The sequence below is a fragment of the Symphalangus syndactylus genome, chromosome 18, assembly GCF_028878055.3.
Source record: "Symphalangus syndactylus isolate Jambi chromosome 18, NHGRI_mSymSyn1-v2.1_pri, whole genome shotgun sequence".
In the NCBI taxonomy this organism is placed as follows: domain Eukaryota; kingdom Metazoa; phylum Chordata; class Mammalia; order Primates; family Hylobatidae; genus Symphalangus; species Symphalangus syndactylus.
In genome coordinates this window covers 70,225,941-70,245,863 of record NC_072440.2, presented here as the reverse complement: position 1 = coordinate 70,245,863, position 19,923 = coordinate 70,225,941, and the positions used below count along the sequence as shown (strand labels likewise).

At 42.6% G+C, this 19,923-nt stretch overlaps 1 protein-coding gene and 1 long non-coding RNA gene across 8 annotated transcripts in view; one reads left to right on the top strand and one right to left on the bottom strand.

Annotated features, from left to right (window-relative positions):
* LOC129468645 (uncharacterized) overlaps positions 1–19,923 on the top strand; it is a 62,048-nt gene that overhangs the window by 1,111 nt on the left and 41,014 nt on the right. For 3 of the 4 annotated variants that reach the window (XR_010117179.1, XR_010117181.1, XR_010117180.1), the window contains exon 2: positions 965–1,105. This is a non-coding gene — a long non-coding RNA (uncharacterized lncRNA). Of the gene's footprint in view, positions 1–964; positions 1,106–4,888; positions 11,612–19,923 lie in introns of those variants that run through there. The other variant, XR_008652737.2, reaches the window with a different exon arrangement.
* The window catches only part of SLC5A4 (solute carrier family 5 member 4), a 163,153-nt gene continuing 154,787 nt past the window's right edge, over positions 11,558–19,923 (bottom strand). For 3 of the 4 annotated variants that reach the window (XM_063623640.1, XM_063623641.1, XM_063623642.1), the window contains 4 exons: positions 18,506–18,674; positions 17,118–17,333; positions 14,095–14,197; positions 11,608–11,904 (listed from right to left, as the gene is read on the bottom strand). In XM_063623640.1, coding sequence (XP_063479710.1) covers positions 11,693–11,904; positions 14,095–14,197; positions 17,118–17,333; positions 18,506–18,674 — 700 coding nt within the window. In that variant the 3' untranslated portion in view covers positions 11,608–11,692. Of the gene's footprint in view, positions 11,905–14,094; positions 14,198–17,117; positions 17,334–18,505; positions 18,675–19,923 lie in introns of all 4 variants that reach the window. The other variant, XM_055254452.2, reaches the window with a different exon arrangement.

Below are 19,923 nucleotides of genomic sequence, written 5' to 3'. Positions count from 1 at the left end.
CGAGGTGGGGAGTAAGTTTGGGTGCTATCTGTGGCTGCACTGCCTGGAGGCAGGAAGTGGGTTGAGGGTGCTATCATGGGGTGCTTCTCCCAGTGGGGAGCAGATAGGGGCACTATCTAGGGTTGCACTGCCTGCTGTAGGGGGCGATTTGGGTGCCATATCGGGGCATCACTGCCCACGGCAGGGATCTGGTTGGGGTCGCTACCCGTGGCTACACTGTCTACAGCCACTGCCTATGGCAGGGAGTGGGTTGGGGGAGCTATCCCGGGCTGCGCTGCCCAAGGCAGGGGGTGGCTTGCGGGTGCCATTGGTGCTGCAGTGTCTGAGGCAGGGGCAGGTTGGGGTTGCCATCGGGTGCTACACTGCCGGCTGTGGGGGAGGGTTGGGGGCGCTATCGGGGGCTGCACTGCCCCTCTGGTGGCGGGCAGCGGAGGTGTCAGTGACAGCGGTGGTCAGAGGAGGTGAGAGGGACTCCAGTCTCTAGAGGGCCGTCTCCTCCTGCTCCTGGCCAGCACACAGCATTTCTGCGGGGATCCTGAGCACGGCCCGGCCCCTAGACCCGCTGTGGTTCCCAGGCCCGCGCCCTCTCACCATGTGTTGCTGAGACCGTCTGGGACCCCTGGGCACACAGCAGACATCACAGAGTGACAGGGCCCTGTGGGTGGAGGCGTCAGGAACAGCTACGGGCACTTGGGTGGGGAGGGCTGGCTGGGGTTGAGTTTCTGCTGCTTCTGCTTCCTGAGGAGCACAGCTAGGTTCGTGTGGAGTGGGAAGCCCGGACACTGTACTGTGGTGTCTCCAGTCCCCACCCCAGGCCCCAGTTCCTGGTGAACTTGGGCCAAAAAGGGAGGCTGGACTTTGGAGGGTAGGTGTGAGTGCCTTTGCTAAAACTGGTCCCTGCCACCCAGTGGCCAGCATGACAAGGTGAGACTCTAATGCTACCACTGTCTGCATCTTGTTCTAGGCTTATCTGACTTTGCCCGCCCAGTTGCTCTGTGCCAGGAGGAGGAGCCACTTATTCCATGCTGGAGGTTGGAGCTGGAGGCACCGCAGTTCACCTTGCTGTGGTTGGTCGTGGCGACGGAGACTGCAAAGCACCAGAGCGGTAGGAGAGCAGCGTTGCGGACTGCAGAGTGCCAGAGCAGTAGGAGGGTGGCTGGCTGCTGCCTGGGCAAGGGCAGGGTTGCTGTGGTGTCCAGGTGGTAGGAGCCTTGTAGGGTGGACCAGTGGATTGAGGGCAACAGGAACGGTGGTTGTATTGGCATCAGCGCTAGTGGTGGCAGCAGCAGCAAGTCTGGAGGTTGGGAAGGTGGGTAGGAGCGCTGCAGGGCTGACCTGCCCGGCTCGGCCTGGCCTGGGGTGGGTAGGAAGCTGTGGGCCTCTGTGGCAGAGGTGGAGGCACAGCCTGGGGAAGGAGGAGTCTCCTCCGCTTCTCCTGCAGAATCTGGAGGGCACCCTCCTCCTGGTAGGTCCTGAGCCAGGCGTGAGTGGCAGCATTGTGTAATTATTAACAAAGTTTGGGTAGTGACTATTTGTGTATCTTTGTGCTTGTTTTTTGTTGGGATAGTCTTGGGCTTTTTTAAATTTCATGAATCAGGGAGGGGACAAAAGCTATAATAGGCCTCCTGCTTCCCTTGCCTGTTCTTTTTCTTTTCTTCTCCTTATCATCATTTTCTTGTTCCTCTTCATTTTCTTATGCTGCTGCTTCTATTTCTTGTAGCATGTGGAGGAGGGAGTGGGAAATAGAAATGAGGCTCTCTCTAGAAACAGTCACATCCTGGAGGAACGGTGATGTATTTTCTGATGAGGATTTTCATTCATGAGATCTGTGCAGAGTGACCCTGCCTAGGTGTCCAAAAGCCTCCTTGTCTATGCTGTGACTCCGGGCCCAGGAGGCAACCCCTTTTTTGTAGAAGAGCCTGTCCTGGAAGCATCTGTCCTGAGAGCACCCGATGGCACAGTAGGGAGCTGAGAGCAACTGAGTCGGGAGGGACAATGGCCAGCCCTTCCCAGGATTCCTGCTTTGGGCAGATGCTGGCCCACTGAGTTACAGCCCAGGGGCTGACAGGGGCGTCTTGTCCAAGCCACTGTGGCCAGGTGTTGCCAGGGCAGTGTGGTGTGGGATGACACTGAAGCTGCTGCACAGCCTGGGGTATTCATCTCTGACAGACTGAGGGCCAGGTACTGCACAGCCTGAGGTGTTCATCTTTACCAGACCGAAGGCCAGGCCCAGGGCGGCTCCCCATCCCCTGCCACAACAAGACCCCATTTGTTCCGCAAACTGACTCCATGCACCCGTCCTCCAGGCCCCTGAGTATGCCAGGCAGCAGGCCCAGTGAGCACTGGTCTCTCTGTGCTGCAGCCACGCACCTGCCTAGGGACCTCCTCCTCACCTGCCTGCCCCTCATGCCAGTCACACCCCACGTGCTGTGAGGCTGAAGTCAAGCAGCAGAGAAGGCATAGAGAGCGACAAGCCCTGCAGCAGCGTCTGAAGGAAGCCCTCTCCAGGGCAGTGTCCTTGTCCAGCCCCCGGGCATGTGTCGCAGGCATTCGGGCCCTTTGCCTCTTCTTCCAGGGGAACCACAAACAGCCCTGGGGTCCAGAGGGTTATTGGCCAGATCTCCAGACAGCGACTCCAGGGTCCTGGTCTCCAAGGGAGAAGAGGGTTTGGGGAGAGGCCTTTGGGCAGGCGTGTGGCCCGTGCTGTTCCTGAGCAGGTCTGGCAGCTGGTGCGGGCCTGGCTAATGCACTTCCCGCTGGGCCCCTCTGCCTGGAGGAGAGCATGGCCTCTTTCCCAGCTGTCTTCCAGCCAAGATGCACAGAGGGCAGGCCCGAGATGCGGGTCACAGCCAAAGCAAGTGGCAGGTGCTGCTGCTTCCCAGGGGACATTGCCGTGGCTGTTCTGTGGCTCTGAGATGCTTGGGGTGCCCACCTGGAGCTGTGAGCTGGCCTGGCAGGCCTGGGAGGGCCCCATGGGCTCTTTTGAAAGTTCCCTTTTCTTGAATTTTACATAGAATCTTCCCATGTCCACTCTCTAGTACTCTTTTCTGCTATCCCCAGACAGTGCCAGCAGAGGCCACATGCTGTCTAAATATGGCCACAGGCACTCAGTGCAGGGTCCTGGCCTGAGGGGTCATGAGGCCAGCATCCCTTACTTTAGGTCCGGGAAATCAGTTCTCAGGCTTCCAAAACAGCTGAGACAGCTGCCACTTCCTGTCACTTAAGCCTGGTCTCTGTACCTCACTTTCCTTCTGGGACCTCAGTGCCTTGTTCCTACAAGATACTGGTGTTCATGTCACTAGCTCTGGGACTCGGGAGGAGACTGAGGCACACAGATGATCAGTTGTAATCACATGGGCTTGGGGTGAGGTCCAGAGTTAACCAGCACGTGGCTGAGATCTCAACCATAAAGTTTCTAATTCTAAAGTCAGGCTCTGGGGTGGAGTGAGTGTGTGCTTGGTGTGTGGCTGAGTCTGCGATGGTCAGCCTGTGTGAGGGGAGGATCCGGTCAAATCAGCAAAGGCACCGTCCCAGGCACAGAATGCGCATCCTGTGTTTGTCGGGGGGAGTCTGTCAGAGTCTTATTCTGGACTAGAATCAGGGCTGGGTCACATAAGGTCAGGGCAGGGTGAGTGTGACCTTGGGGCTACAGGCAAGGTCAGGCATCCAAGGGGTCTCGACTCCCCCAAACAACCCCATCCTGCCAGGCCCCACTCCCCCTGTCCCTCCCTCCCATTGTTCAGTCCCCTCACCCCCTCACCATGTGCACCTGCAGTCTCATTCAGAGACACCCTCATCTTAGAGTCCCTGATGGTGGGGAGTTTGGCCCCTCAGAGGCCTTGGTTGCTTTGGTTAATCCATAATGCCTGGGCCTGGGTCCCCCACTGTTTCTTGTTCATCAGGGACATGGCAGCTGCCTTCACCAGGGCAGTGATGTGGCCCAGCAAGGGCAGGGACAGAGATGCAAGGTCTGGGCGATTTTTCCACAATTGCTGCAGAAAGAAAGTCCCTATAGAGCTCAGTCTCAGCCATCCCTGCCCTAGCCGTGAGCTGAACTGAATTTCAGGCATCTCAAGCCCGTGGGAGAGGGGATCACCCAGGTCTCCCTCATCTCCATGGGCCTCCTGGGCACATTGCCAGGGTCCACTCCACCCCTGGACGCTGTCCCCAAGCTTCACCTTCTTTTTATAAGTTGTACATTTTTGTTATGAAGATCTTTGAACACAAAAATAGGGAGACGAAAGAATAATAATGTCCCCAAGTTTCCCATCACCAGGGCCCCATAATTTTTGATTTTCAAATAATGTTGACTCACCCACAACAGAATAAACGATTCCCTCAGACAATAGTCTGAAGCAAATGCGAAAGCCATCACAAACTTCAATGGAGAGAATCAATGATTTCTTGACACGAAAAAATAGTTAACGAGGGTCTCACCAAATGTCTTGTGTATTTCACTGCATATATTTTTAGTTGACTTTGTGGTGCGTTACGCATTTGTGAATTTAACTTTAGTTTCTATGTGGAGTAAATACTTGATGTTATCAGTGGTGAATGTGTTTTTAGGCTCATTCTATCTGCAGCTGTCTCCCAAATGGCTGTCAGGCTTTTCCTAGCAAGGCAGGAGTGGCAGGAGTGGAGAGCTGGTCCTGAGACCCTCCCACGGTCAGGATGCAGCCACCGCCTCCCTGAGCAGGAACCCAGTGCTTCCTTTAGCTTCTCTTTTCCTGAAAAATTGTTCTAGCATCAAGAGGCTCAGTGGGGTTCAGGCTGGACATTGGCATAACTGCTTCCTAGGACATGTGGTTACTTCCAGCAAAGCCACCCATGTTCATCATTCTTTTAGTGACGTTAGCTGTGTTTGATGATCGATAACTTTGTGCTTCAGATGACAAGGAAGACAGAGGGTTGAGGCTTGCGTTCACCTCCTTCTTGTGAGAGCTGCAGTGTGTTGGTGAAGGGAGGGCCCAGCAGCTGTGCTGTGAACCTAGGAGTGTGCTTCCTGCTTTGGGAAAACAGAAGAAGTGTAGATTCTTCCCTTTTATTCACCACTTTGATAATGGACGAACTGGTGCTCGGCCATACTCCAGGGTGAACAGAACAACATAGAGCCAGAGTGAGCTCCAGCATGTGAGGACATCTGACATGCGGGATCCACTGCGGTTATATTGAATCGGCGATCGTGATGTGCTACAAAACATAAACATTTGCCCGCTGAGCACCTCCTCAGGGGGCACCTCATTTTCTTTCATTGCTCCGGAGGCTTCAGTGGCTCCTGATTCTCAGAGGGTGAGAGGTCCTGTCTTGTCATGTCCCTTTCCTGCCCCAGGTCTGGGATCCCCCACTGATCCCACTTCCGTTAGTAGGAGGAGGTATTTAAGGACCATACTCTGGAGACTCTCTCATGTCCCCCGTTCGAATAAGGAAATGGTAGCCATCACCCCACCTGACCCACCCAATGTAAAACCAGGTTGAGGGGTCCAGGGATCAAGGATGGAGCCTCCGTTTTGTTGAGGGGGACCAGCCGGGCCTCACTGGCCAGGGCCATCCCAACTGGGACAAGACCTGGGAAGATGGGGCTGAAACTCCTGGAGTCAGGGCTAGGTTAATGGGAAGGTTCCCAGGACACTGCACTCTAGGGTAACCAGCTTCTCCCTGGAGGGAGAGGGTACTCTCTGCATCACCCCATGGTATCACCAAGCAATCAGTGTTGAGTCAACTCCCCCAGGGAGACCACGTATCCCTGTCCATGAAAATTCCTCCTAGTGGCATAAATGCCCTCTGATAAACTCATCCCCATGACTGCATGATGGTTGGTGGGAAAACCAAACCCAAGACGCTGATGTCCTCCAGGGATCCTGCTCCTGGTCACAGGATGTCACTTGTCCCCTTACCTGTGGGGGCGGGGGTGAAGGGTGTGTGGACTCCATAATGGGCAGATGCCACCGGGGGAGTGGCCAGAGCTTCCTTCCTCACAGCTGCAGTGGGGGCTGGGGGTAGGGGCATCCCAGGGAGGGGTTTTTGTATGAGCCTGTGTCACAATGTGGTGCTGGGTCTGCTGGCGGGCCTCCTGATGGTTCATGCCTGTGCCCATGGCAACAGGTGGGGCAGAACCATTCCCAGGCTCCCAGGTGCTTGCCTGGAAGTGCAGCGGTGGTGAGTGGGGCAAGTCTTCCCTCAAGCCCTGGGACAGCATCTGGGTGGGCTGGTTCCCAGACACAATGAAGGTACATGCAATTGTGTGTCAGCCTTGCTGCTGGGGGTGGGATATGGGGCAGCAGCCACAGGCAGGTGGCTCTCAGGCTCATGCACTTGGGTTTCCTTTGTCATGGAGCCGGCCTCCTTGGTGCACTGCATTGCCCATTCCCTGGGGTGTAGGACTCTTGTGTGGGCTAGAGTGCTGCAGACCGTTCACGCAGCTGGTCTAGCCGGCATCATGCTGCTGTAGCCCCCCAAGTGGATAAGGGGAGATGTGAGGGGGGCTCTAGGGATGTGGAGATGCAGGGCTGTTGGGCCCCAGGGCAAGAGGCAATCCTCATGGGGGCTGGGCTCTCAAAATGGCATGTGCTGGAGCTGCTTGGATCTAAAGTGTGTGTGTGGTACCAGCATGACTCCCTCTCTGGAACAATGCCATCGTGTGGACAAGTACGGGCAGCATAATCCTATGCTGTCTCAGGGCCCACGAGGGTTGAGGGGCTCTCTCATGGCCAGGGTTGCAGAAATCTGTGGTGGGAATGTGGACCCCTGGGAATCTCTCACTCACCTTTTCCCCTGCACTGGGGAGCTCATCTGGTCTTGCTTTTCTCTCCTTCTGTACCTCGGATGGTTCCTGTCACTTCCCCACTGAATTCCACTGTTCTCTCTTAGATGCTCTATTTGATGTGTGATTATCTGTTTTGCTCCTTCTTTGTGGAGGAGACGAATATTGGGCATCTCTAGTCAGTCACCTAGAAGCTCTCCTCCAAGTGTCATTTTTTTTTTTGAGTTTTAAAGTTGGGCTGTTGGTCTTTTTATTCTGGATACAACTCCTTTGTCAGACGTGTGCGTACTCTAAGTATTTTCAGTTATTTTGTGGGTTGTTTGGTCATTTCCTTTAAGGTGACTTTTATTAGCTAGAAGTTTTCAATTTTGATGTAGTCCAATATATTGCTTTTTTCTCCTATGATTGGTAATTTTTGTGTCCCCTGTATGAAGACATTGTCTATTCCAAGGAGGTTTTATATATATATATATATATATATATATACACACACACACATACACACACACTATATATACACACACACTATATATATGTATGTGTATATATGTATACATATGTATGTGTGTATATATGTACACATATATATAGATGTATACATCTATATATGTATACATATATGTCGATATATATGTATACATTGGGCTTGTCTCTTTCTCATTTATTCATGGGAGCTCTTTTTTTCGTGTTTTGTAATATCTTTTGGTCTCCACATTTTCAATTTCATTTGCACTGCCTTTTGATATACAAAATGTGTTTATTATTTTTAGGTTTCCTGTTTTATTTAAGAATGTTCCTCACCTTAAACCACTTGATAGAAAAATAGGAAAAGGTTATAAATAGGCAGCTAATTGAAGTTAAAATAACTGATTAGTTAGCACTCCTGTGAGATTTTTCACCAAGGGAATTAGCAATATATATATATATTTTTTGAAAAAGCAACAACTTTTGTTGCTACTGAGCCTACAGGGGAAACAGTCCTCCTGCTTGTTCCCTGTTCATAGGAATGTGAATTGCTTCAACTTTTTGGAAAGTAACTAATCAGTATCTATAAAAATTGTAAGTAAACATAGCTGTGGCTAAGTTATACCACTACAGGATTCTATCTTGTAGAAATGAAACCATACAGTGTAAAAGATGATCGCTACGACACTATTTGTGGTGGCAAAGAGTACTTAACTTGAATGTCCATCTAAAGGGGAGTTGTTGGCTGGATGCAGTGGCTCATGCCTGTAATCCCAGCGCTTTGGGAGGCTGAGGTGGGTAACTTGAAGTCAGGAGTTCAAGAGCAGCCTGACATGGCAAGATCCCATCTCTGAAAAAAATAGGGTGTGGTGGCATGTACCTGTAGTCCCAGATACTTGGAAGGCAGAGGCAGGAGGATTTCTTTGGCCCAGAAGTTTTTCTTTTTCTTTTAATTTCTGGCCTTACTGAATCACTGGGCCCAGGAATTGGAGGCTGCAGCAAACCATGATAGTGCCACTGCATTCCAGCTTCAGTGACAGAGCAAAAACTTGTCTTAAAAAAAAAAAGAAAGAAAGAAAAGAAAAAGCGGGAATTGCTAAGGAAATAAAATACATTCAGTATTATAAATTAGGCAGAAATTAAAATAAATACATTTGATCTACATTAGTTAGTCTTAGTAATGTCCACAATGCAGTATAAACAGAATAAAGTAAATTGCAATATAATGTAGGATTTCAGTATGTCATTTCGAACAAAACAAGGACAACAAAACCCTAAAAAGACAATTGAAAGTAACTCACAAAACCCAGAAGTCATAAGAAAAAAAGAAACAATTTGACTAAATATAAATTAAAGCTTCTGTACAATAAAAGACAACATAAAGTTACAAGGCAAGACATAGACTTTAGGAAAAAATACTTGCTATTCATATGCAAATAATAAATATACAGAATATGTAAAGAATATCTGTAAATGAATTAGAGAATTGGTACAGGATATCAAGTAATTCACAGAAAAAATATGAATAGCTAATAAATACATGCGAATACATACAATCTCACTAGTAAGTGGAGAAATACCAATTTAAAAAATGAAATTATTTTTCAATCATCAAATTGACAAAAATTCACTACCATTGGTAATATACCCTGTAGTCAAGCATGTGAGTAAATAAAAACTCTCATACACCGATGAGAATATAAATTGGCAAATCCTTTGTGGAAAATAATTTTTAATCAAAATATTAATGCTTGTACACTTTGCTCCAGTATTCCATTTCTAGGAAAATAAAGAAAATAAAACTAGCAAATATGTCCAAAGATGAATATACAGGTATGTCTATTTGAGTATTGTAGATAATAGCAAATAATTGAAACCAACATGAATGTTCCTCAGTAGAAAAGTGGCCAAATTATAGTGAACTATCCTATGGAACAATAGTGCAGCTATAAGAAGAAGGAGGGAGATCTATTTGTACAGATAGGCAAAGATCTCCAGCATATATTTTATGTGAAAAAGCCAGTCACAAAATAACACATAAAGGAAGATTGCATTTTGTAAATGTATGTGTATGTTTACATATGTATATAAATTAATAGAAAAACTACTTACTAGAACATATGCTTTAGCCTGTCTACTTCTTTGGGAAGTTAGTAACAGTAGATGAGAGGATTGGGTTGTCAGTGAAGAGTATTATATTTAATTCTACAGACCCAAGGGCATTGTTTGAATTTTTATAACAATATGATGGATATGTTTCTTTAATTTTTATTATTTTTACCCAGGAAGAGACAGTCTTCAGCATGTGCTGAAAGTGCTCTCTCTTCCATGTTTCTTTTTTGAGATGGAGTCTTACTCTGTCACCCAGGCTGGAGTGCAGTGGTGTGGTCTCGGCTCATTGCAACCTCCGCCTCCCAGGTTCAAACGATTCTCCTGCCTCAGCCTCCTGAGTAGCTGGGACTACAGGCGCCTGCTACCACGCCCAACTAATTTTTTGTATTTTTAGTAGAGACAGGGTTTCACTATGTTGGCCAGGCTGGTCTCGAACTCCTGACCTCGTCATCTGCCCACCTCATCCTCCCAAAGTGCTGGGATTACAGGTGCGAGCCACTGCGCCTGGCCCTCTTCCATGTTTCTTACATAATTTATTAAAACATATTTTAGTTTATTGACTTGCTTACAAAAAGGTGGTTTTAAACCTCTCTACAATTCTACATAGAGATAATTGTCACTCACTGTGTTAAAACAGAAATAAAGACAGAGAAATATGTATATTCAAGGATGCCAATAAATGTTAATATCTAAAATTAGATTGTGATAATTATTGCAAAACTCTGTGAAGATATTAAAATACACTGAATTATATGCTTTAGATACATTTTATAATATGTGAATTATATTTTAATGAAGCAGTTAAAAATCAATGGTTTGATGTTTTAGTATTCAGTGACAAATGGCTTTAAGATGTAAGCAGTAATTTCCAGTATATTTAAAAGATATTTACAAAGGATATTTCTAGTTCACCCCCCTGTCAACTATTAGAAAACATTTTTATTTTTTAAATCCTTGAAATAACTGAGCGAAGGTCGCCTCATAGGAGAAGTCACTGTTGTGTAGATGAGGAGGTTACTAGGTGAGGCAGAGTTGGAAGAGGCATTCTTTTCAAATGGAAATCTCTGGGAACTTCAGAAAGCAAGTATGAGGTAGGGCAATTTGCCTGGTGTATTAGTCTGTTCTCATGCTGCTAATAAAGACATACCGGAGACTGGGTAATTTATAAAGGAGAGAGGTTTAATGGACCCACAGTTCAGCATGACTGAGGAGGCCTCAGGAAGCTTACAGTCATGGTGGAAGGGGAAGTAAACATGTCCTTCTTCACAAGGCGGCGAGAGAAAGAAGTGCAAAGCGAAGTGGGGGGAAGCCCCTTATAAAACCATCAGATCTCATGAGAACTCACGATCACAACAGCAGCAGCATGGGGATAACCGCCCTCACAATTCAATTACCTCCCACCAGGTCCTTCCCACAACACGTGGAGATTATGGGAACTACAATCCATGATGAGAGCTGGGTGGGGACACAGCCAAACCCTATCACCTGGTCATTTTCTTTTTAAGGCTTCACATATAAGTGAGATCCTATAGCATTTGTCTTTCTGTGTCTGGCTTATTTCACTTAGCGTAATGTTCTGCAGGTTCATTCACATTGTTGCAAGTGGCAGGATTTCCTTCATTTTTATGTCTGAATCATATTCCATTATGTATATATACAACATTCTCATCATTCACCCATCACAGCACACTTAAATTGTTTCTGTATCTTAGCTATTGTGAATAGTGCTGCAATGAAAAGTTGAACTCATAGAAGCAGAGAGTAGATGATGGTTGCCTGGGGCGAAGGGGTAGGTAACTGGGGACGTATTAGAGTACAAACCTTCACTCATAAGATGAATATATTCTGAGGGTGCAAAGGATAGCATGGTGACTGTAGCTAATAATACTGTATTGTGTGCTTGAAATTTACCAAGAGTCTATCAGTTGTTCTCACCGCACACACAGAAAAGGTAAACATGTGAGGTGATAGATGTGTTAGTTAACTTGATTGTGGTTATTGTTTCAGAATGTATAGTATATCAAATCATCACGTTGTACATCCTAAATATAAACAATTTTCATTTGTTTACTATACCTCAATAAAGCTGGAAAAATAGAATTTAGACCTGTGTGTCTTGTTTACACACGTAGAGGTCACTTCACAGTTTTATAAATTATCAACTCTTAGTGACACAAAGGAACAACAAAAGCAAAATATCCAGTCTGTAGTCATCTCATTGGATAAAATTACCAACTGCTCATTTTTTTTTTTTTTTTTTTTTGCCACACAACATACTATAAAATGAAAATCACTAAAATTATCCTTCGGTTCATTGTTAAGAATTATTCATTATTCTAGTGGCTCGGATAGAGTTCAGGCATAGTAGCCGTAAATAAAGACCACCACAGCCAGGAGGAGGATGGCATTGATGTTCACTATTGTCCTCCACAAGGGCCTCTCAGACGTGTCTGTGAGCTTCTTGCTCAAGGCTTCCTCCTCCTCCTTGGTTAGCTTGGGTCCCTTCTGCAAACCGCAGAACAAGTCATAAGCTTTCTTGAGGCATCCACGTGATTGCTCAGGGTAATCTGGAACAACGATAAGCACATGATCGCAGAAGATCTAGATCACAAAGGAACTAGAAATCCTTGTCAGTGTAGTACCTTATGACTGTAAAAAACGATTACTATCAGCTGGGAGTGTTAAGAGGAATCCCTGAGAAAATATAGATGAATTTAATCATATAAAAACAGGCAACTTTTGCATGGCATAAAGTTCAATAAACAAAGTAAAAATAAATGACAAAATGGGGGAAACGTTTGCATATTCTATTACAAAGAGTTTAATATCTTTAATATATAATGGGTTTCTAAAAATAGGTAAGAAAAGGCTATCAACAGCCTCATGTCAGCATATTAGAGAGATGAATAAACAGTTGAAAGAAAAAAGACACATGGTTCTCAAGCTCACTCAAAAAAGAGAAATGTAAACTAAACCTATACCACTTTCTCATCTATCAGTGGGAAAAATACAGAAGTTTCACAACATACTAAGTTAGTGAGTTTGCATGGAAACAGGCACTCTTCTATATCATTGCTAGGGAAGCAAGTCCCCTATGGAGGGGAATTAGTAGCATATTGCAAAATCATATAGGCATGAACCCTTTGACCCAACAACTGAACTTCACAAAATCTATCCTCAGCTTACACTGGCAAAAAATACAGAAAGACCCATGTATATGGGTATCTGTTGCAGCACTGGAAAATTTAATACTTCTAAACTCAAATGTTTATAAAAATCATAATTAAAGTAAGATTATACTTAAAAAGAAATGATAATGAAAATTATACAAATTAAAAGCTGTGAAATTTAAAACAGTATTACTTTGAGGGAAATGTATATGGCCTTATTTATATAGAAAAGAACAATCAAAGAAAAATCAAAAGAAAAATCAAATTTCCAGATTTACTGGAAATGAATGAGTTAATATGCAACTTAGTAAAAAAAAAAAAATAAGAGAATAAACCCAAATAATGTAAATGGAAGGGAATACAAATAAAAACAGAAAGGATGAAATAGAAAAGAAGGAAAATAATAGAAATGACAAAGCCAGAAGTTAGTTCTTTGAGAAAAGTAAACTAGACAAATCTTTAGTAAGATTAAGAAAAAAGATAAATCATAAAATATACTAGAGATTGAAAGGATAACACAACTATAGAGGCAGCATAGATGGATAAGTAGACACTATAAATAACTTTATGCCAATATACTTAAAATGTGCACTAAATGGACACAATCCTAGAAATATATAATTTTCCAAAAACAGTTAGTGAAGAAATGGAAACTCTACATAGTTCTATAGCCGTTATATAAATTTGATCGATAATTAAGATGTGCAACACACACAGACATACAGCGCTTATGGTATTATTGGCAAAATACCAAAATTCAATGGCAACATTATTTCAATCTTACTAAAATATTTTCATAAAATGGAAAAATAGGCTAATTTCTGATTCATTCTATGATAACTCTATGATCTTAATACCAAAACCAAAGACTTAGTACAAAACCAGAAAATGATAGGCCAGTCATACTCAGGAATGCTGATATAAAAAGTCAAAAGGAACAGAAAGCACTGACTCTTCACTTTGAAGAAACCAAACCAAAACAGACAATTATTGTCCAGTTTAAGACAACATATTGTGAAGTGCTAAACCTTATCTGAGGTTTAAAAAACATTAGGTAAACAAAGAGCCAGGGGGATGACTGATGGAGAAATTTTCATGAAGGAAGTGAGATTAGAACTTAGTTTTAAAGAATAAGCATTTTTTCCCCCTTGGACAGGAGGTAGAAATATTCTAGGGAGCTTGGCACATGTGGGGAAAAGCGAGACAACCTGTCTGCCTGGAATAGAGGGTATGTTAGAGAAAATACTGAGAAATAAAGTTGGAGAGAAGGTGGGGCTAGATGCTTATTTGCAGACAATCAAGATTGACCACTTACTATGTAACTAGGAACAGGCGAGTCTGTAACTGATTGTCATCTCAGTAACTAAGGATGGATGATGGGTGCACAAACCAACCAATGGACAGGCAGATGAATAGATGGATTTAATATGTTGTCTTGGTTATTGGAAAGGTAAAAATTTAAAGTTTCAGTTTGTCATAAATCTAACAGGCTTTTCAGAAGCTGGATTTAATGACACTAAAAGAAAACCTTAAACAAGCCTGTGCACAGAGTTCCTACATGGAAACCAAATGTAAACCAAATATTACCTTCTTCAACACCATCATCTGTTTCTTCCTGACTTTTCTCTTCTGCGTCTATATCGATTCGCTCCTCTGTACTGTTCCGAAGAACCCAGCACAGGCGGTACAGCTGAACAGGGACCATACAAAAGTGCATTAGTAATAGGCAAATGTTTGCAGTAATATAATAGAATGGTACTTTTGTTTATTGTCTGGTTTTAAAAAAAAAATCAAACCACACAAGAGAATATAGATCACAAAGAAAAGGCTTCCTACCACACTCACTCACCAAAACATACTCATCATTTTAAATGTTTTTCTGTTTTTAATTCTTCTGAGTGCTATTTAGAACTTCAAATGATATACTTAAAAATACCTACTTCTGGATTTGTAATTTCAGCAAAGTTGAAGATTTAGCTAACCTACACTATACCCCACCTTCACTCATTGTCCTTAACATCCAACAGTTATTAGCCACATCATGATTTCCTTCAGTTTATCTAGTGGTTGCTTTTATAACTTTCAAACTATCTTCTTAAATTCTATTTCTGGATCCATCACATTTGGCTGGTATCTATGTACTATTCTTGAATTCCAGTTGCAATTAGTAGCCTTACACACTGCTTTTCCTAACCCATCTCCAAACTTCTGTCAGCTATACCATTATTTTAAACTATTATGCTTTATATAATTGTTATTATTTTCTGTAAATATATTAAGATTTCCATGGTTAGTCTGTATGTTGATTTAGGCATTTGAAAATAGAATTGATGCTGTATGTACTGATTGGACACAAGTAAATATCAGCCCTGGGTCATTCTAAGGAAATTGCTCCAAGTATCAATGTTTTTTTTGTTTCGTTTTGTTTTGTTTTTAATAAGAAGGAGTTTCTATCTTGTTGCTCAGCTGGAGTGCACTGATGCGATCTCTGCTCACTGCAACCTCCGCCTCCTGGGCTCAAGCAATTCTCCTGCCTCAGCCTCCCAAGTAGCTGGGATTACTAAAGGTGGCTGCCACCATGCCCGGCTAATCTTTGTATTTCTAGTAGAGACGGGGTTTCACTATGTTTTTGGCCAGGCTGGTCTCAAACTCCTGACCTCAGATGATCCACCCACCTTGGCCTCCCAGAGTACTGGGATGACAGGTGTGAGCCACCGCGCCCAGCCTATCAGTGGGTTTTAAACCTTTATAATCTATCCTATTCTAAGTTATACCTCATTTTAATTTGGCTCATGACTTTCTTGTACAAATTTACTAGAATTTGTAATTGGTTTTATTTGTTCTTGACATAACATATGGCTTCACCTTCTAAGATTCCTAATCATATCTTCATAAGCTCTTATTCACAGGAGTTCTTATATTAGATCCACTTTCTTTGTTAAAAACTCTCTTCTTGGGAGGCCTTCAATTTGTTTAATTACACATAGTGTAATTTCTAGTTTTGCTGAAAAACTATCATCATGGGACATCTCATTTCTGCACTGTTAGGCTAGGTTCACAACAGTTTTCATGACTTTCTCTGAAATAACCATGATATTTATCAGTCTATTTTGAAAGTTAAACCTTGCAGCATATTAATGAAACATAAACATAAATCAGAAAAATGGTCTCACTGGTCCTTCAGACAATATTTTTTTCCTAAAAATTAGTAAAATTGGTTACTTCTATTGGCAAATAAGAATTTAACATACATATATTTAAAAACTATGATATGTTTTCTAGTGTTCCTTCATCTAACTCAATATTCAGCGTAAATATTTAGTTAGGAATTTCAGTGACATGTCCTTGGTGAAACATTTTGAACTGTGCTGTATTTCAGGTTTCCCATTCACACATAATCTACTGGCCACTTCTCAGGAAAATATATAAAGAAGCATTGCTTCAAAATTATGAGTGATAAATTCAAAATACATAAAAGCTACACATGTTTAGTCATAAATTCAAACAATTCAAACAGTATTAGTATATAAGCAGTATTTATATTTTAAAAATAATTAATTAATATTTGTTGGGCCCCTAGAGTGTCTCCCCACTCCCCGAGATGCCTCTTATTGAAAATCTTAGGTGGGTATGCTCTAAGATTTTTTTTGTATGCTTAGACAAACAGCTATATGCCTACATGTGTTTTATTTCAGAAAGTGCTATTATACATTATTATATTATTCTGCACATATTTTTCCACTTAACCATATTATGAACTTTTTTTTCAAAGCAAATAATAGAGCTCCCTCGTGTTTCTAAACAGCTGCGTAATGTTCAATGCACTGTGTTTGTGCGCTCATTCCCTTTGTGATGAAATCTGGATTTTCTCCCAGCTATTTCCTATTTGAAAACTTTTGCAGAGAAAATCCTTATACATATATTTTTCCTACTTGAACAAGTATTTATACACAATAAGCTCCTAAAACTGAGATTGTTGATTCATAAGTTTTTATCCATAAATACTACCCAATTGCTCTACTATAAATTATAAAATGTATGCACTCTCCCAACAGTTTGGACTGTGGGAGTTTTCCCACAACACTAATATCAACCACTAACATTAAATATTATTCATATTAAACATTTTTGCCAAATTGAAAGGCAAAAATGCATCTCATTATTCTATTCTTTCTTTTCCTGCCCCCTGGTACCGTGTACTTTCCTCCCATCTCTGTGCCAGTCAGTGTTCATGCTGTATATGAAATCCTGTTGGCCCAAACAGGCACAGCCCAGATGACAGCTCTGCTGTGAAGTCTTTCCCAGTGTCTTTGGAAACACCAATTATTCTCTTCCTGGTGTCCTATGACAATGCTGTAGATTGACTTCCCAACTACACCGTGAAGTTTACAAATATAATGTCCATTTTCTAATCCCTTACTTTTTAATTCACTGGTGCTTTGCACATACTAGGTGCAAATTGTTCTTTATTTCAGTGACTGGTAATCTCTTAGGGTTCTTCTAGCTCTAGAGATACAACGAATACATTTCCTGGAACTCATACACTCATACAATAAAAGGCAAAGAACTCTTATTTTAAAGTTAGCATATATCCATTACTCATCACTCACATGTACATCAGGAATGGGTTTTGTTAAGAGGGAAATTCCCAGGACGACAAGCATGGACCCAAAAAAGAGAACGATGGAAAAGTACAGATAGTGCACTCCACAAATAATCTTGGGACAGTTACTGGGAGCCAAGCAACTCCCTGTTCCATAAGCAAACTCTGTTATCATACGAATGAGACCCATCGCAAGTCCAACCATTAGACCCCAGAATGCTCCCTACAAAAGAAGCAAGAAGAAAATCAGAATGTTTAGAAAATATGAGAAACTTATTCAAGTAAGTCATAATTATAATCCTGCCTGCTTTCTCAGTTAAGGACCAACAAATGGCTAACCTTGGGCACAAGGTTACCGAAGTAGAGAAAATCGCAAATGCATGTGCTTCTTAGCTGGATGCTGCTTTCCATGGTCCTGAACTGTACATATCACTGCACCGTTGTTGATTCTCCAATACCAGGACACTACTGTCTACACTGACCCAAGCTGAAGTTTTCCTTGCCTTTTGTTTCATAGTTAGATCAAAATACTTGTGATTTATTTAATAAAATAAGCAGAAGTATCAATTATGTTACACAGTTTCCAGAGCTGATATTAGGTAGTTTTGAGAGTTCTATGAAGCTCTTGATAATTTATTTCTGTGAGGAGTTGATGGGGGTGGAAACATGTGTCTGTTCCTCTGCTCAAGATGTTATGTTTTAGAAAAACAGTATTGCATGGAGATTAATGGTATGAGCTTTGGATGGAAGAAGATCTAAGCCTGAATACCAAGATCCCACTTACTAAATTAAGTAACAAGTGGAAAGCACATAGATACTAACCCCTCTGCACCTGTTCCTCATCTGCAAATCATAATAGTAAAGCTAGTACTAAGGAACAATTGAAAGATTAAGGGTACGTGATCCACAATAATCAATTAATTACATATATCACAATAGCAATGAACACAGTTTGAATTCTTACTAGTGTGGTAGGTTTTCTTCTAAGAATTTCACATATTTCATCTCACTTAATCCTCACAACAATCTCATAGGATAGGTGCTATCATTATCTTCATTTTACAGAGACTCAAGTAATTTGCTTAGGATCACAATACGATTAGGTGGTATAGCCATGATTGGGCCCTGGCAGTCTGCCTCCCAAACGTGTTCCTCAACTCTGCACCTTGTATGTATGTAATATTTTGTAAGAAACATATAAAGACTGTACTAGGAATGTGTGCTATATTTTTATACTTTAGTAAGGATCAGGAATTGTGGCTGACCTCAACTAAAATTAAGATGGGCCATGACTTGCATAAATAGGGTAGAAAGAATGTATTTTGATACCCCAGTGAAATAAACAATTTTTTTCTCACTCTAGCAGGGAAATTTTTTTTTCCAGTTTTCACTCACCTGTTCATTGACTCTTTTACAGAAGATGGCAAGCACAAAAACAGCTGCAATTGGAGGCCCAAGGTAGCTAGAAATTGATTCTGTGTAATGGATTAGTTGTCCATTTTGAGACACTTGTACCAATGGGACCCACACAATGCTCACAACAGTTAATAGAAGAACAAATATCCTGAGAAGAAAACAACATAATTTAAACATTAAACAAAAGCAATATAGTTACTTCCATTGTGCTTTAGTTCTAGCGTTCATTCTTGTTGTCACTCGTTGATTTTTCAAACAGAATCAAGCTCCTTGACCATACATAAACCCATGCTGTGCTTAATGGTGATCTTTTAGTAAAATGCCAGTAAAGCAATTGCTTGTCTATAATTAATCATAATAGCTTCATCTATGAGATTAAATATCTATTCATAAAAATAGTTAAAATATCAGTGATTAATAACTCTAATACACTACATGTAGTATATCAGCTGGAAATAAATACTGCACTATTTCTATTAACCAGTGATTATTTGTATGATAAAGAAAACAGACTTCCATTTTTTGTTCTTTTCCTAGCTTGCAGGGAACAAAGTTGGTTTCCATAGGTGAGAATGGAAACAGCCTCTATCTCAGAATGCTGAGTAAATCAGCAAGAAATGCTAACTTGTGCATTTTACTACTTGAGTACTTCAGCAGGTAAAAAGCAAGTTAAAGGCTCCTGTTGTCCAGGGAGCATGACTTCTTCACCTTTCTAAACTGCAGCATTGTCTGTGCTTGTTCTGTGAGTAAATGAACCAACACAATTTGCTAGAATGTGCATAAAAGGCCATTCATCTCTCTCTGCTCACATGAAACAGAGAAGCAGTTGTGGGGTGGAGGAAGGAACAAGCATTTGGGCAGGAGACTGAAGCACAAATGTCTCATTTAAATGTTACAAAATCACTGCATCCTTGCAACAACTAAATGTGATAAACTATGGGAAGTCTTAGCATAATGCCTAAACCACAGTAAGGATTCAATAAATTACACTTACTGTTGGTATTTTTTTTTTTTATCACCATTGGAAGGCAAATCACATACTTTCCCAACTCATTCAGTTCCAGTTTCCTATCATATGTAGAATAAAATCCCGTCTCGTTATGACTTCAATGGCCCTGCATGACCTCGCCTCCAGGCACCTTTCTGACCTTGCTCTTCACTCTCCCACTGGCTTCTCATGGATGAACCTCACTCCTGGTTGTTCTCAAACATACCACATACGTGACTGTGGGAGGAAAGCAGCCTTCATTGTTCCTTCCCCCAGAGCACCATGGGGTTCACTCCCACACTTCCTGCATTGCAGGCTCTGCTCAGATGCTGCCTCCTCAGAGAGGACTCCCTGAGTACCTGGATGAGGTTGCTTCCATCCTTTCTTCCTGCTTTGTCTTTCTAGCACC